At 31.0% G+C, this 19,035-nt stretch overlaps 1 protein-coding gene across 3 annotated transcripts in view; it reads left to right on the forward strand.

Moving 5' to 3' along the window:
- Positions 1-1,546: 1,546 nt before the first annotated feature.
- Positions 1,547-19,035, forward strand: part of LOC143075855 (ornithine decarboxylase-like) — a 71,106-nt gene continuing 53,617 nt past the window's right edge. The window contains exon 1 of one of the 3 annotated variants that reach the window (XM_076251439.1): positions 1,547-1,675. In XM_076251439.1, coding sequence (XP_076107554.1) covers positions 1,668-1,675 — 8 coding nt within the window. In that variant the 5' untranslated portion in view covers positions 1,547-1,667. Of the gene's footprint in view, positions 1,676-2,063; positions 2,153-5,925; positions 6,050-19,035 lie in introns of those variants that run through there. The other 2 variants (XM_076251440.1, XM_076251438.1) reach the window with 2 other exon arrangements.

A 19,035-nucleotide genomic window follows, 5' to 3' on the forward strand; every position in this document is an offset into this window, starting at 1 on the left:
TCATGCGTTTTAATTTTTTGAAAAATGTTTTATATTGAAGAAAAGCATTGAAATATGTTTTACGCACGTCTACGCACGCAAGGTAAAAAGCTTCTATGTTTTAATAGAAAATAGCATTTTTCAGTCTCATTAAGCTGTCAATCTGCTTATGTTTGTACATGAAAAGTCACCTCACAAAATCATGTAAGCCACTATAGTAAAAAAAATATGAACTTGTACGACAATCTCTAAAGTTGTGTGTACTATAACTAAATATATAGATTAAAAAATTAAAAGTCAGTATATCATGTTAATGAAAGATTTTACTTTAAAACTTTTCTGATTAAATTCTATAAAAACAATACTGGCATTTTTTCTCTTCGGTCCCAAATAAAGTTAAGGAATTGGCCGACTCCTGGTAGAATGTTGGCAGACAGTTATGTAAAATGTAACATTAACGGTACCAAGTTTCGTTGCATTAGATGCGCATTGCGACATGTAATGTCTCAGTAATGCTCTTGGCCTAACCATTTGAAAATCCGTTTTTTCATGTCAGTACCGACGTAATGGCTACTGTGCTAGTGATACCCATATTATTGATGCAAACAAAGGTTAACATTTAAAACAAATCTTATCACATGAACATTGTCTATTTGTGTCTTTGACTATAGATAAAAAGATAAAACTAGTCAAAACTCTTCATCTAAAGATATCAATTACTAGTTCAAATCAATCATTGATATATAATTGTATAATCTGTAGATTTTGTTTTTTCTGATAATGTTTACTGTTTATGTTCATCTATTATGTTTTTACTCCTTTTGAAGTTTATGCAATTCATTCAATTATTGTTTGTTAATTTGTAACTTCCCCAATCGATTTATAAGATTATCTTTGTTCAACTATTGTTGCCGAAATTGTCAAATAGTAATCAAAATCGATAATTTGGTCAAATCGTCATTTTAGGACAACAACTCCAATCAAGAGCCAATAGTTGGTGTCAATTATTTTATATAACCAGATATTTTATGTCTGATCAGATCAGTTTTTCTATTACACTTTTGTCTGTATCTCATAGATTTCAATAAACAAAAAAGTAGAATTAGTCAAATTTTGTCAATATCTATTTTAAGGAGTGGTACTATAATTTTGATAAAAATGAGGAGACGGACTGGTAGTATTAAGTGTTTAGATTATTTTATCTTTGTCAGGTTTTCTATGTTAATGTCTTTATGATATTAGAAAATTACTATAATTTTTATCCAATGTTCTATTTATTAACCATGACGGCCATGGAGAACTGACTATTTCGAAATACACTTTTTTAAAATCATAACTTAAACTTATCAGTGCATGCAAGTCAACAATGATGATAACAAAATACTAGGACATAAGAGGAGAGGATCTTGCATATCATGCATATTGATTAAGAATAATAGAGTACACTACACGAAATATGAGAAATACGCCAAACATCTTAGCAAGCATATCATTTCAACATAATTGTACATAATGAAATCATAGTTATCTTTAGACATTGCAAATATATCTATCCATTTAAGTGATTCTTGAATCATATAATGTAACCTAATGTTGGTTGAAGTAAATCAAATATCCCTTTTTCCTTTTTTCTTTCTTTTGTGGAACTTAACATTTTTGAATTTCTGTCGATATTCTTATTTCGATTCATGAAACAGTAAGTAGATTAAATATTTCGATTTCTCAGTTCAAAGTATGTTGCATTAAACGCACTTCATGACAATACCACTGAATAAATCAGAAATTAATTTTTTGCAGTATTTTCCAAAATGATTTTGCTATGTGTCCGTCTGTCATTTGTTAATAAAAAAAACACTTTAAGAAAGTAAATTATCTATGTAAAGTCAATAATTTTGTTGACTTTTAAAGCCGAAACTTTCTACTGCTTCAAATACGATAATGAGATATCGAAAAACAATGCCAATACAGACATGGATGACGTTATTATTGCTTCACCTTTACCTTTTTTACCTGTTCAAATTTGTCCTGCATATGTGTATTCTGTAAGCACGCGAAATTATATTATGTAATAATAGATATTGTTTATGAAGACAAGGATGGCTGATCCGAAGTTAAAATATGTTAAAGAAATTATAATAAATATCTTTTTTGTGGATTAACAATTGTAGCTAAGGTTTGTCTTCAGTTTTCTATTCTAATATTAATCTATAACGTTGTAATAGGTCAACTCAAATTTTAATTGTTATTTTTTTTTAATGAATACGATTAAACCAATATTCTTTAACTAGAAAGTCTGGATGTGTTACTGTCAATCTTGAGAGTAATGGGCAACATAAGTGCAGAATAGAGAAAAATGTCCTTAAAAGTAAAGAATATAGAAATGAAGATCCCCATCCTGACCTTCATGCTAAATCATTCACAATTTAACTTTGCTGGAAGTTCCTAATCTGTATGCATTTAAAGTATGATTAATACTATGTATATCTGAAAACAGGTCAATTTGCATCACTTTTAAAACACACATGTGCTTCAATTGACCATCAAACTGTACACTGGACGAGTTCATGTTAGTTAAATGAATGAAACAAAAGGTATTAAAGGTTTGATGTTGCAGTTTTTACTTTTTTACGAAATTTTCGTAAAACATTGAAATTAACAATAATATAATGAAATAGCGCGATGTTTAAAAATTTGAGAAACTTCACAGATCATGCGTTTTAATTTTTTGAACAATGTTTTATATTGAAAAAAAAAGCATTGAAATATGCTTTACGCACGTCTTCGCACGCAAGGTAAAAAGCTTCTGTGTCTTAATAGAAAATAGTATTTTTCAGTCTCATCAGTCGAATCTAATCTAAATGAAAAAAGTGAGTCAATGAAGTCAAAATATGACCAATCTGCTTATTTTTGTACATGAAAAGTCACCTCACAAAATAATGTTAGGCACTAAAGTAAAAAAAAATATGAACTTGTACGACAATCTCTAAAGTTGTGTACTATAACTAAATATATAGATTAAAAAATCAAAAGTCAATATATCATGTTAATGAAAGATTTTACATTAAAACTTTTTTGATTAATTTCTATATAAACAATACTGGAATTTTTCTCTTCGGTCCCAATAAAATTAAGGAATTGTCCGACTCCTGGTAGAATATTGGAAACAGTTATGTAAAATGTAACATTAACGGTACCAAGTTTCTTTGCACTAGATGCGCCTTGCGACATGTAATGTCTCAGTAATGCTCTTCGCCTAACCATTTGAAAATCCGTTTTTTCATGTCAGTACCGACGTAATGGCTACTGGGCTAGTGATACCCATATTATTGATGCAAACAAAGGTTAATATTTAAAACAAATCTTATCACATGAACATTGACTATTTGTATCTTTGACTATAGATAAAAAGATAAAACTAGTCAAAACTCTTCATCTAAAGATGTCAATTACTAGTTCAAATCATTCATTAATGATGTATAATCTGTAGGTTTTGTTTTTTTCTGATAATGTTTACTGTTTATGTTCATCTATTATGTTCTTACTCCTTTTAAGTTTATGCAATCCATTCAATTATTGTTTGTTAATTTGTAACTTCCCCAATCGATTTATAAGATTATCTTTGTTCAACTATTGTTGTCCAAATTGTCAGATAGTAAGCAAAATCGATAATTTGTTCAAATCGTCATTTTAGGTCAACAACTCCAATCAAGAACCAATAGTTGGTATCAATTACACTACAAACCAGTAAAGTTTGAAATGGCCTATATCTGTACTCGACTGTACTGATTTTTACTCGACCAGTCTAAATTGGTCTGAATATTACTCGACATTACCCGACCCTAGTCTTAACCATACTCGACTGTACTGATTTGTACTTGACCCTTATCTTTGCATTTGAAAATAGTATGAACTATTACTCGACCAGTCTGAAACAGTCTGAACCCTTTCTCGACCTATACTCGACCTATTTTTTCAGTCCAAACCATACTAGACCAACGGTCTGAACAATACTTGACCAGTCTGAACCATACTTGACCAAATAACCTCTACTTTTTAAAATTTTTATTGTTAAAAAAAATTCTTTTTAACTGACATGACAACAGCCACAGTAAAAATAAAGATATATATATAAAAAGATTTTTACATTCAGATTTATCAAATATAGATAGTTAAATCAAATTATCTTATATAATACTTTAATTATATTAATTTTAAAGTATAAAGAGTTTTGTTAAAAAAGATTTTCTTTAACCTAAACACCACACCTATACTGAGTGTAATTAAACCTTATTATAAGGTGCTCCTGTTTGGAATGTGTGTTTTTTTTAACTTAATTTTCTTAAATTCCTTAATAAAAACTACATAGGTTTTTATGGTTACATTCAATAGTTATATAATTCCTGAATAATTTTAATGAGGCAACAGTCAACAAAATCATTGAAATTGTTTAACCTTATATTAGAAATATTTCTATTATTATTAATTAGAATATATTTTATATAATATATATCAATAAGAGATAAAAGATTAAAGAAATTGATAAAATTTTTCTTCTGATTAGTGGTGAAGTATAAAGTAATACATCCTTCTTGGGGCAAACTCATTAAAAAGATCTCACTGGTCAGTGAGTATTAAATTCTAAATAACATCCATTCGAAATTGCAACATCCTGTTTAATTTAAATCGCAAGGCCTTTTGAATTCACTAGATACGTAATACACGAGTTTAAGAAAAATAGGTCTTTCTTTTTACCTGTAAAAAACACATGTAGTGAGGTAATTAAACCTTTAAGTTATTAAAGTGCTTCTTAGTATATCATGTCTTAAATTTTGACAAAAATAAATAAAATAAAAAAATAAATTTAATTGAAACAAATTTTTACTGTAACTTTGGAACACATTTCCTTTTTTAAAAGGTTATCAAGTATTGCTATGGATTATACAAGTTTTATTATCATAATTATATTAAAGTCTTGCTAAACAAAACAATGGTGATATTTTTTAAATTGTTTAAATTGCTTTATATACTATTTTATATATTAATAAAAAAAAATTCACTGCATTTTTAGCTAAAACAGTTCCTAAATTGAAGAAATACAATAGATAGATACAAAAATAGGTCTAGGTTGGCTAACACTTGGTCGAGTATGGTTCAGACTAGGTCGAGTATGGTTCAGATTAGGTCGAGTATGGTTCAGACTAGGTCAAGCATGATTCAGACGCATATAAAATGGTTAAGTACAAATTCAGACAGTTAAGTATGGTTAAGACTGGGGTCGAGTATTATAAGTAAATTTCAGACTAATTCAGATTGGTCGGGTAAAAATCAGTACAGTCGAGTACAGATATAGGCCATTTCAGACTTTTACTGGTTTGTAGTGTTATATAACCAGTTCTTTAGATATTTTATGTCTGATCAGATCAGTTTTTCTATTACACTTTCGTCTATCTCACATAAATTTCAATAAACAAAAAAGTAAAATTAGTCAAATTTTGTCAATATCTATTTTAAGGAGTGGTACTATAATTCTGATAAAAATGAGGAGGCGGACTGGTAGTATTAAGTGTTTAGATTATTTTATCTTTGTCAGGTTTTCTATGTTAATGTCTTTATGATATTGGAAAATTACTATAACTGTTATCCAATGTTCTATTTGTTAGCCATGACGGCAATGGAGAACAGACTTTTTCGAAATAAACTTTCTGAAAATCATAACTTAAACTTATCAGTGCATACAAGTCAACAATGATGATAACAAAATATTATGACATAAGAGGAGAGGATCTTGCATATCACGCATATTGATTAAGAATAATAGAGTACACTACACGAAATATGAGAAATACGCCAAACATCTTAGCAAGCATATCATTTCAATATAATTGTACATAATGAAATAATAGTTATCTTTAGACATTGCAAATATATCTATCCATTTATCCAGAAGTGATTCTTGAATCATATAATGTAACCTAAGTTTTGTTGAAGTAAATCAAATATCCTTTTTTTCCTTTGTGGAACTTAACATTTTTGAATTTCTTTCGATATTCTTTTTTCGATTCATGAAACAGTAAGTAGATTAAATATTTCAATTCCTCAGTTCAAAGTATGTTGCATAAAAAACACTGATGAAAAATAAATACAATAAACTATTATTATATTATTGTTGTTTAAGCACCTAACTGTAAAGTTAGTACTTAACTTTCATATTTTGTAGCAATTAAAGTTGTATCTTAGAACATACTTGGATCGAATATTTCCTTTTTATCATTTTTGAGGTCTCACATAATAGTACTGAGTTTATCATTTTTGAAAGAAAACAACCAAGTCGTGCAGGGGTAAAAACATTTCTCTTACGATTTGCAAAGAACATATTTGTGTTTCAAACGATTTTGAAAAAAAAAATCCTTAAGGTTTACCTAAAACATTGATGCAAGCAGAGGTTTACATTTCTGAAAAGGTTCAATCTAATTGATATTGTTTATCTTTAAAATCATTCAGGATATTAGATTAAAAGCAAAAATTTGTCAAAAGTAGTTATCTAAGGATAATAACTCCTATTCAATGTAACCGGAAAGTTCCAATCATTTATTTATCTGTAGATTTGCTCTTCTAATAATGTTTGCTGTTGATAGTTTCCGTTTATCTCTTTTGGTTTTACTAGTTTTGCAATTCATGCATTTCCCAAAGATTGTGTTTATTACCTTGATTTCTATTTTCTTAATTGATTGATAACATTTACAGATAATAAGCATGAAGGAAAATTTTACAAAGTTGTCATTTAAGGTCAATAGCACTATGAGAGAGGTTAACAGATGGTTTGATTATATTTAAATTACGGTTGGAATTGCTAAACTAATTCATTATGTACAATTATGTTGAAATGATATGCTTGCTAAGATGTTTGGCGTATTTCTCATATTTCGTGTAGTGTACTCTATTATTCTTAATCAATATGCGTGATATGCAAGATCCTCTCCTCTTATGTCCTAATATTTTGTTATCATCATTGTTGACTTGCATGCACTGATAAGTTTAAGTTATGATTTTCAGAAAGTTTATTTCGAAAAAGGCTGTTCTCCATTGCCGTCATGACTAACAAATAGAACATTGGATAAAAGTTATAGTAATTTTTTAATATCATAAAGACATTAACATAGAAAACCTGACAAAGATAAAATAATCTAAACACTTAATACTACCAGTCCGTCTCCTCACTTTTATCAAAATTATAGAACTACTCCTAAAAATAGATATTGACAAAATTTGACTAATTTTACTTTTTTGTTTATTGAAATCTATGTGAGATAGACGAAAGTGTAATAGAAAAACTGATCTGATCAGACATAAAATATCTAAAGAACTGGTTATATAACACTACAAACCAGTAAAAGTCTGAAATGGCCTATATCTGTACTCGACTGTACTGATTTTCACCCGACCAGTCTGAATTAGTCTGAAATTTACTTATAATACCCGACCCCTGTCTTAACCATACTGAACTGTCTGAATTTGTACTTAACCATTTTATATGCGTCTGAATCATGTTTGACCTAGTCTGAACCATACTCGACCTAATCTGAACCATACTCGACCTAGTCTGAACCATACTCGACCAAGTGTTAGCCAACCTAGACCTATTTTTGTATCTATCTATTGTATTTCTTCAATTTAGGAACTGTTTTAGCTAAAAATGCAGTGATTTTTTTTTATTAATATATATATAAAATAGTATATAAAGCAATTTAAAACTCATCAGATCAATTCAAACAGAAAAACCTTTAACAAAAACATAGACCTCACGTGGCAGGGTATTTATACATCCCTTACAGCAAAAGATAAAAAGAAAGTACAGATCTAATGAATGTTTTAACTCGTGGTGGGGTTCAACTTGTTTTCTTAAAACCGAGCCTTCCTACTATGATTTTTAGCTACAGCAGTGCAATAATGGAAAAATTAAATTTCTAAAAAAGACAGAATGATGTAAACATATAACAAAAAACCTTAACTCTTTACTATACAGGTATGACATATAAAAGTACGTATAACTGATTTTAAGACAGATAGAACTTGTCCCATTAACAAACATATATACATACTATCATGTATATATAATTAGATTGAGATTTATAGAATAACTAATCGAAGAATTCAAATAGAAAAAAAATATTAAACGAGTGACCAAACAACACATTGATTCACTAAACACTCAACCCCTAACGGGAGGGATTGTGCTTGATATTCATTAGATGAAGACATAGTCTTTTAATCATGCAGTTTGATTGATGTCTGGAGCTGGCATGTCAGTAACTGCTAGTAGTCCTTTGTTAATTTGTGTATTATTAACATATTGTTTAGTTTCTTTTGTTACCTATTTTGACATCGGACTCGACATTCTCTTAAACTGTATTGTGCGTATTGTTGTGTGTTTGTTTTTTTTCTACATTGGCTAGAGGTATAGGGGGAGGGTGGATATCTCAAAAACATGTTTAACCCCGCCGTTATTTTGCGCCTGTCCCAAGTCAGGAGCCTCTGGCCTTAGTTAGTCTTGTATGCTATTTAATTTTAGTTTCTTGTGTATAATTCGGATTTTAGTATGACGTCTATTATCACTGAACTAGTATACAGATTTGTTTTTGGGCCAGCTGAAGGACTCCTCCGGGTGCGGGAGTTTCTTTCTGCATTGAAGACCCATGGGTGGCCTTCGGCTGTTGTCTGCTCTATGGTCGGGCTGTTGTCTCTTTGACACATTCCCCATTTCCATTCTCAATTTCACTAATGCGCGTAGCATATCTGAATTCGTTGATTAATATTTATTCATTTCATTACATTGGCAAATGGCGTTTTTATGAATTTAAAGTAGAAAAGGTAAGGAACTAAGATGTATATAAAATTAGATTTAAAATTCTTACAAATTATTTGATAAGAATTACCAAGTCAATAGCTGATGAAAAATCGAATTAAGCAAACACACGGCACATATGAATGTGAACTCCTGTGGACTCCGAAAGATGATTTATTAAGAAGAAAGATGTAATTCTTTCATGTATCTTGCACTGGCCATAAGTTATTTATTTGCACGTCTAATAACATAAACATAACATATCTCATGCATTAATCCAGGCTTGATTGTTTAGTAGGCGCTACCAATATTAGGAGTTTAGAGAACCATATTTGACACAACAACAACAAATTGGCGGTAATTCTATTTATGAAATCTATTCATTTTCTTTTCAAAAAAAGGGGGGAGGGGTAAAATTGGAAAAAAAATATAAGCAATTGTGCATCCTATCAATGATTTCAAGGATATCGGTCAATATGATTCAAATTTTCTAAAATGTATTTAGGACTCAAATCTATGGGGGGTTCCAAATCTTTGGCAGATTCCTAATCTATGGCAAATGTGACGTCATACCATCCCCAAACTACAATGTTTGGCAGATTTTGTACAATCCTAATCTATGGCAAGTTTTGTAATTTCACAATCTATGGCGCATTTTTGTTGTTTCCAAATCTATGGCAAAATTTGTATAAATGGAACAATACAGTTCATATACGACCAATGACTTGTCTTAAACAAGTGGAAATGTACGACAAGGGGAGCATGTCTATAAACACTTATGAAATAAACATTCGGAATTTCTATAATTTCCACAATGATCAACCAAATCGTAATGGCAACCAGAAAGAGTTTAAGAAAGTTACTAAATTTCAAAAACTTTAACCACAGATTGAATATTTTTAGACGCCGCCGACGACGAGGACACTGATGCTGACGACGGAATGTAGGATCTCTATGTTTCGCTTTTTATGTTCATAACTACTGTATTCGACATGTTCACGTTTATCTCTCTAAAAATTGACAGAAAACGACTCTTGTACATAATTTTAATTTAATATTTATATAAAACATATCAATATCCATACAAACAGTTAACTGGTCAGTATCTAATCGATAGAAACGAGAAAATACAATATATATCATTTTAAAGAAACGTAAAAATCAAACAAATATAACTCTGAGAGGGCGCATTTGAGAAAAAAAGCAGTTAAATTGGATTTGTCAGTTTGACATCACCTTTAAACTGTTTTTTTTTTGTGTGTGCTGCTATCCATCATTCTTAAGGATAACCTTGAGCTGATATGCATACAACTACTTATCCGAACGGACGTATTTTTTCTACATGTCCTTCAATAAATAAATACTACGATGCGATATCTTAAATTAAGTAGTTTTAGATTATTCATGGATTGTTAATTGTTAAAAAAAATATGATTATGATTGTTTTTTAATCGAGTAGAAATCGTTTTAATTAATTGCACTTATATTTTTATATGTTTAATTTAATCGTTAATTTTCAATACAATTATTTTGAAACAAAGTTAAATTTTCGTCTAAAGATAGTAACAGTATTTTCCAAAGAGTTTATGCCAGTGTAGAAAGTTAAACGTTAATCTAAACGGAATTCCTTAATTTTACGGCATTGATGATGGAAGTGTTAAACAACCTTGACTGGCTATAATACATCTTTAACAGGTCAATTTAGTCATTTAGAGTTCAATTAATAGTCGTCTGCAATTGCAGCTGTGGCGATTTAATTACTGTGTTTTGATCATCTCTGGGAATCAGGTTAAAGTAGTGTGAAAAGGTTTATGTTATGATGTTATATTTGTTATTCGCATCGGATTTTGTCTAATGCTTAGTTCGTTTCTGTATGTGCTACATTTAATGTTGTGTCGTCATTTTCTTGTATTTAATGCGTTTCCCTCGGTTTTGGTTTATGACCCGGATTTGTTTTTTTCTATCGATTTATGAGTTTTGAACATCGGTATACTACTGTTGCCTTTATTTATGTCTAATGTTGCAGACGTAAACAGTTCGTCTTTATCATGCGATAAGTTGACAATAATGTGGTGAAATTGTAAGACGAAATTATTGTAAATATTGTAAATATTGGATTAAAACGTAGTTTTTAGCAAACATTTTAGATAGTTCTATATGTTATGGATATAATAATACTATTGGTATAACATTATTTATATGAGAACCTTAACAAAATTGATGTTCTGAAGACTATTTAAAAACATCAAACTTTACTTATAGAAAATTAATAACAAAACTAAGAGTTAGTGACCATAATTTGAATATAGAAAAAGGCAGACATTCTAATATTCCTAGAGAGCAGAGATTATGCCTTAAATGTAAAACATTAGAAAACTAAAAACATTTTAAATTAGATTGTAAATTAAAAAGGAAACTAAGAAACAACTTTTTTGACAATTTGGAATTTAATTTTTCTGTTAAAGATTTATCTGATGAAGAAAAGTTGATTTTTATATTCAATCCATCATCACCATCACAAGTAAATAAATTTGTGTCCTACATCAAAAGGTCATTAGAACTGAGGACATCGGACACTGGACTATTTACTGTAAATGAATGATTGTGTATATATATATTTTTACTTATTTTGTATGTCACAAACTTAATGTTTTAAGTTGATATGGCAATACATATTTGAATTGAATTGAATTGAATTATCATCGAACTCCAGTACCAAATCTACAAATTCTGAATTACACAGGAATAAATGTTTACGACTTAGGCCGTGTTCACACCAAACGTCATGTACAGTAAAATTGTTTACAATTAGTTTAATGTAATGTACACTGGTTTCACATTAAATGTGTTCACCATTCAGTGGTTCTCTAAAAGAAGACATTTGAAAGTATTTCCCATAGGGTCCTATGTTAAACTAAGTCCCCCGCTGACGACCATCTTAGATGATGGATCGCCTACAAAGTGACAACACTTTGTCAGCACCTCACGGGGAACAATCATGCTTCCATTCCATTCAGTGGTTCTCTAAAGAAGACATATGTATGTATTCCCCGTAGCGTCCTATGTTAAACTAAGTCCCCCGCTGGCGGCCATCTTGGATGATAGATCAGCTACAAAGTAACAACACTTGGTCAGCATCACATCAGGATCATTCATGCTTTGTTTACTTTCATTCCATTCAGCGGTTCTCTACAAGAAGAGATGTGTATGTATTTCCCATAGCGTCCTATGTTAAACTAAGTCCCCCGCTGGCGGCCATCTTGGATGATGAATCAGCTAGAAAGTAACAACACTTGGTCAGCATCACATAAGGATCAGTCATGCTTCGTTTACTTTCATTCCATTCAGCGGTTCTCTACAAGAAGACATTTGTATGTATTTCCCATAGGTGTCTATGGCAGGCATGGGGTAATCGTAATCAGTAATCGTAATCAGCTGTAATCGATTACATTTTGCAGTGTAATCCTATGTAATCAGTAATCATGCCATTTCTGATTACAAGTAATCGTAATGTAATCGATTACATGGCAAAAAACAGGTGTAATCATGATTACTTTTTGATTACTTTAAGGTTACATTCATATGATTACTTGCTGATTACAAATCTTGTATATATATGAAAATAGTTTTTGATTGACAAGATGAAAATAAGAAAATGTAAAGCTTGAATGAAAAATCATGAAACTAGTAATCACAATGATGGGACCTTGTTTAATGTGATCATCTATATAACACATCTGTATAACCAAGTGTTTTATTTTGTTAACAGTTTACAAAAGGAAATTTACTCTCCAATATTTCTTTGTGAGATTGAGCTCTTATGATACAAGAATATGCCTTTAAAGCATTTTTTTCCTTGATTGAAAACTTCTGATATGAAATGCAATTTCATATCAGTTTACCCAATATTTTTACATAACTACATTGAAATTCAAATGCAGAAAACATTTAGTTCCTATTTGACTTTGATGGTCGGCATACATATATAAGCCCAGTTATTTCAAATGGAAGTTAAAACCAGGTTTCATTTATTGACAAAATTGAATAAATTTTATTTTCCATAAATTCGTGTATAATATCTGCTTTCTTATTTTTATTCTTTATTAATTTTGAGCCTTAAGGCTCACCAGTATAAACAAGTACATGTACAGTGTATATGTTCCAGACCATATGAGTATTTGGACCGTACGCGTACGGTCCGGACCGTATACGTATACCCGTATGGTCCGACCATACGCGTACGGTCGGACCGTATGAGTATACGCATACGGTCCAGCTGGCAATACATGCTATTGAATCAAATGGGTTAAATTTAAAAGAAACATTTATCGAAATCTTTATTTTTAATTTTGCAAATTGTTATTATTACAATTAGATGGATAAAGTGAACAAGCGAACAATTGAAATTAAATATTTGTTGAACTGTACATCTGAGACCTATTTTTGTACTCTCGCACTAGGTGACACTTGCTACCACAAGTAACGTAATATTTTTTTTACATTTACATGTTTGCAGTTCATGCATGATCCTAATCTTTGCATTTTTATAATATTCTAAAACAATTGTCCTCCTACATTATGCTTACTTCCGATATCTTCAATTTCAGTGAGCATAATTTAATACAGAAAAAATGTGATATATTACATCGAGATGCTAATTATAAGAAATTAACAGATTTAATTAGCGTGCTTTTTTAAAGTTATTAAAATCTGAAGTTTGTATTTCAAAAAGACAATTACAATTGAACTTTTAATATTAATTTTAGAGTTAAGTTGTGTTGATCTGTTATATGCACTTTTATCTAATAAACTTGACTAACTTCTTAATATTAGTCAGACCGTACGCGTACGGTCCGACCGTATGAGTATTTTGAAAAAGTATGCATACGGTCCAGACCGTACGCGTACGGTCCAAATACTCATACGGTCTGGAACATATACATATGGCATAATATTAAAAACAATATGCATAGTAAACAATAGGTGACGTCAGAAGTTTCATCAATACAAAATATCATTTAATACAATAAACTGTTTCTTAATATAAAGAGAAATGTATAATATTTCCTAAGTTACAAAACTGTTTTGTGTTTTCACCTGACAATAATTCTATTTATTACTAATTAGATCAAGTATTAAAAATTTTCAAACAAATAATGACAATCAACCACTTTTATCTTTATTGATATTGTTATTAAGACAATAAAATTTTAATACCCAAGCCCACCTATTGTTTGTTTTAAAAAATGGAAGTAGTGATTTTAGGGGACTTAGTTTACCATAGACTCTATGGTAAACTAAGTCCCCCGCTGGCAGCCATCTTGGATGATGGATCGTCTACAAAGTAACAACACTTGGTCAGCACCTCATAAGGAACATTCATGCTATGTTTGGTTTCATTCAATTCAATGGTTCTCTAAAAGAAAACATTTGTATGTATTTCCCATAGGATCCTATGTTGAACTAAGTCCCCGGTTGGCGGCCATCTTGGATTATGGATCGGCTACAAAGTAACAACAGTTAGTCAGCCCCTCATAAGGAGCATTTATGCTTTGTTTGCATTCATTCCATTCAGTGGTTCTCTAAAATAATTTATGTATTTCCCATAGGGTTCTATGTTAATCTTTGTCCCCCGCTGAGGGCTATCTTGGATGATAGATCGGCTACAAAGTAACAACACTTTGTCAGCACCTTACAGGGAACATCCATACTATGTTTGCCTTCATTCCATTCAGTGGTTTTTCTAAAAGAAAACATTTGTATGTATTTGCCATAGGATCCTACGTTAAAGTTAGTGCCCCGCTGGCGGCCATCTTGGATGATGGATCGACTACAAATTAACAACACTTGGTCAGCACCTCATGCGAAACATGATACCATATTTGGTTCCATTCCATTCAGTGGACGACGGACGCCAAGTGATGATAATAGTTCACTTGGCCCTTCGGGTTGAGATAAAATAACAGTTCGTTCATTGAAAATTGATGCTTTTTATTTTATTTCCGAGTGCATTTTACATAATCTGAGATACTAGGAACCTTTGTATTAGTAGTCCGATGCACTAACCACTACACCACGGCTCAACTGCACAAATTTTAAGCATGCTTATGTCACAGTTGAGAAGAAAGTGCAAATGTTTTACAAAACATTGCCGGTGATTATCTTATAAAACAAAAATGATAGATTTGTCTACTGAAACAAAAACATATTACAACATGTACAATAAAATCGTTATCAAGATGTGTTCGAATTTTATATATTTTATGCATGATTATGCAATTCCAAAATTATTTGATTGCATAATATTAATTCACACATTATGCTATGTTATAATATTATTGATTATCAAAATATATTCTAGATTATGGGATACCATAATGTCTATTATAGTGTAATTTAAGTGCATTGATTGATTGAATGGTGTCGAAATTGTTAAAACATTGATATACTTTATGTTAAAGTCAAACTCTGAAATTAGGGATTGGACGCCGATAAAATTTTGAACATGCAGTCGCTGTGCATGACACGCATAGATCATGTATATTCTTTTTTTTATATCAAAATTGAAAAAAGAATAAATTTGGAAAAAGAAAAGTTGTCGTCTGTGTGTACGTGTCATTTCTAAGCGACCAAGCGTGACGAGCGAGAGTTATGCAGGTCATGGGTTCGAACCCCGAATGGGTCAAAACAGTAACCATTGGGCTACTTTCATGGTTAGTGAAGATTTTCTGCCTGGTTCACTCCAAACGTTGCTTAGTTTGGGGGCCCCTCCCCTTGTTCAAAATCGTGTATCCGCAGCTGATATATTCCTTCGGACTGTTGCCTTGTGACCTAGAACGTTAAAAATCCGGCTCAGCGTGTCGGTCTAGTGCAAAGCACGGTTTAATATTCATATTACATTAACATAGTCTCGTCCTGAATATGCATTTAATTTCCCGCTGACACTTGTGTATCTTATAATTATACTATTATTATTGCTGAAATTAGTCATACATGTGTAAAACGATTTTTGTGAAAACACAGCATTTATTTCTTTTGGAGCTATATGAGGAGATATTTATCGTACGACGACGACGATGTTTTTTTAAATTTAATTATCTTTTTTTTTAAATGACTTGTTTAATGGAATAAAACGTATGATTTCTCCTGTTTCTCTGATCTTTCATTTGCGTATTTGAGGCAATATAAAGTTTGGGCTTTACAAGTCTACATAATTATTGATTTTATACAGAAAATTTGCCCTTTTAGAACATTTATTGTTTCACACATAATACATGGATACTAGGAATTGTATATTTTAAATATACAATTCCTTAATGGATACAAAGTAAACTCATTACTTAAACACTGTGTATCATCGCCACCGGAAATTGGGTACCAACGAAGCGTAGTTCTTTTTTCTGATAGATAGTGCTTTAATTTTTCATGCCAACAAGTAGCAAACAATGACAAGATTGTGTGTTATACTTCAAAACTGTGCACTTGGTACAAGAAAAATTTCGAGGTCGATCGCTCTCCGACATCCCGCTGGCCTGATATTCAACTGTTTGTCATTCGTCGGATATATAAAATGTAATGCATAATTAGGTATATGAACTTATAGCACTATTTTTTGAAAAGGACGGCGTACATTTTTTTTTAAACTAGCAAGTTGTCATACAGTTGGATAACAAGTTGCCGTACTGTATATTTGTAAACACGAGCAAGTTGCCGTACCCTAGGCTTGATTGGTTTTCACCGATATTCTTTAGAAAACATGTTTTTGATAGCGAATTTCAGTTAATATGAAGTCACACCATCATAATCATAAACATTTTCGTGAAAAAAGAATGAGAAACAGTTGAATATCAGTGCGATCGACCTCAAAATTTTCTGGTACCAAGTGCACAGTTTTAAAGTATAGCAAAAATCTTGTCATTGTTTGCTACTTGTTGGCATAAAAAATTAAAGCACTATCTATCAGAAAATCGTTTCATAAGCGTAACCTAATCAAAACGGTAGAAATTGTTCGAATTAAAGGATTTCTTACCTGTTTCTTTTTTTCTCCTTTCTCTCCGCTTCGTTGGTACCCAATTTTCGGTGGCGAGATACACAGTGTTCAAACATTGCAAAACATTTCATTCCGATTGGTATAGTGGCATTGTCACAAATTTCGTTGAAATGAATCGTGGTATAGCAAACATCGAATTCCCTCACAAAATGTTATCACACACTATAAGTTATATACGTTGCTTGAAATCATAATCGAGTACACACAAAATTGTTTGCTATAACAGAGACAAATGTGTGTTTATCATATACTTATAGAAAATAATGGTATAATTGCACCGCTTGAAAAACTGTAAATAATATTAAAATCGGACGAATTTTCTTAGCCGTGTGATATGACTTTCGTTATCAACTGCCTACAGTTTATATCAACTGTTTCCGATTCATCACACACGCTCAATTAGTATTCGCCTTTTCAGTCATTTCCGAACATGGCAGACGACAGCTGGGACAAAACCACCAATTACATAAATTCCCTAACAAATGTCAACACAAATAGTAAAATACTCATTGATATTATTATTTTGACCCTAATAAATGAGGTGCAATGAGGATGTAAGTTTGGAGGATATTCCTGTTATGGAATTGAAATAAATTATAGCAAGTTTTTTTTTTTAAGAAAATCACGAAAGATGACTGCAGTCCTAAGTCTTAAAGTTTACGAGCCCAGTACAACCACATTTGTTGTTATCAATTTGTTTCATGTTAAACTTGTTTAAGATAAATGTTCAACCATGATTGTATCATATATTGACCCAATGACATAAAAATCCCATTTCGTCCTTTTTCATATCAGACACATTAACAGAATTTCAAAAATGGAACATTCAAAACAACAATATTGTAGTATATGATAAAAAGATCATAACATGTCATTTTTCATATCAGACCGCTTATCAGTCAATGGTCAATATCATCACTCGAGCCTATCGGCTCTCGGGCTGATAAGGGATCTCATAAGATAAATGCCATGTTATAATCTATATACATATGTATATACAACTCGTCTAAACATCAACCCAACAATGTTCGATCTGTAAATTTGCTTTCGCAAATGTTTTGTTTTTTCCTCGCCGGGATTCGAACCCATGCTACTGAAAGATCGTGACACCAAATCGCCTGTACTGTAGCCGTCCCGCTAGACCACACGACCACCTGAGCTAACATTTTTGGGTTGATGTTTAGACGAGTTGTATATACATAATGTACACAGCCATGTATCACCATCATTGCTGGTGATCCGATGGACAAATCTGTTGTAGAGTTGTCACTGACTCAGACGTACATATGTATATATATATATATATATGTCATTGGCTATAAATACGAATAATATCCACGTGAAATTAATACCAAGTTGCAGCTAAACATCCTTCAAATACTTTGAATTATGATTCATAAAACATGCATAAATACTATAAGTATATATATCACTTATTTTCAAAAGTTCAATGTCGGCTCCCATTTCGTATTACGGTTGGTACGGTAGGAAATCGGGAAACCTCTACTAAGAAAGAAAGAAAACGAACACACATGAAACGTTTCATAATGACGAATACAAATTCCTATGGTTAAGGTTTATACATTTTCGATTTAATTGTATTAATTATTAGTTCATAATTTGTCCAGAAGTATTTGTTGCACAAATACAATTTTCCGACACTCACAGTACGTTCTCATTTAACCTAGTTTTTGACAACCTTTTAACTACGATAGGTCGGTGGGTATCATGTTAGACTACTAACTAAAACACAATATGTATTATATTGGAATGACATTGTTTATTTTTCGAACAGATGAGCACTGAAAACATTTTAGCCTCATGAATATACTGTTACAGGTTAAAATGCCATTTTAGCAGATATAATTTAACAGATTACCTGAATATCCGATCATAATAAAATCTTAATTGTATAATATTCTGAAAATAAATGCGAATATTTATTATACATGTGACGACGAATTTCTTAAACTGTTCTAGAACAATCTAATACAAATATAAATCTGTGATTTTACTATGTTCATAATTTCAATGAAGCAAAGCAAGTTAGATATAGATCTGTATTTAAATCAGATAGGTTCTGGAGGTTTCTCTCTTATTTTAAATAAATATATATTTAATATGTTACCAGATAAAGTTCCGTAATTTTCTATCTGTATAAACC

The sequence above is a fragment of the Mytilus galloprovincialis genome, chromosome 5, assembly GCF_965363235.1.
Source record: "Mytilus galloprovincialis chromosome 5, xbMytGall1.hap1.1, whole genome shotgun sequence".
In the NCBI taxonomy this organism is placed as follows: domain Eukaryota; kingdom Metazoa; phylum Mollusca; class Bivalvia; order Mytilida; family Mytilidae; genus Mytilus; species Mytilus galloprovincialis.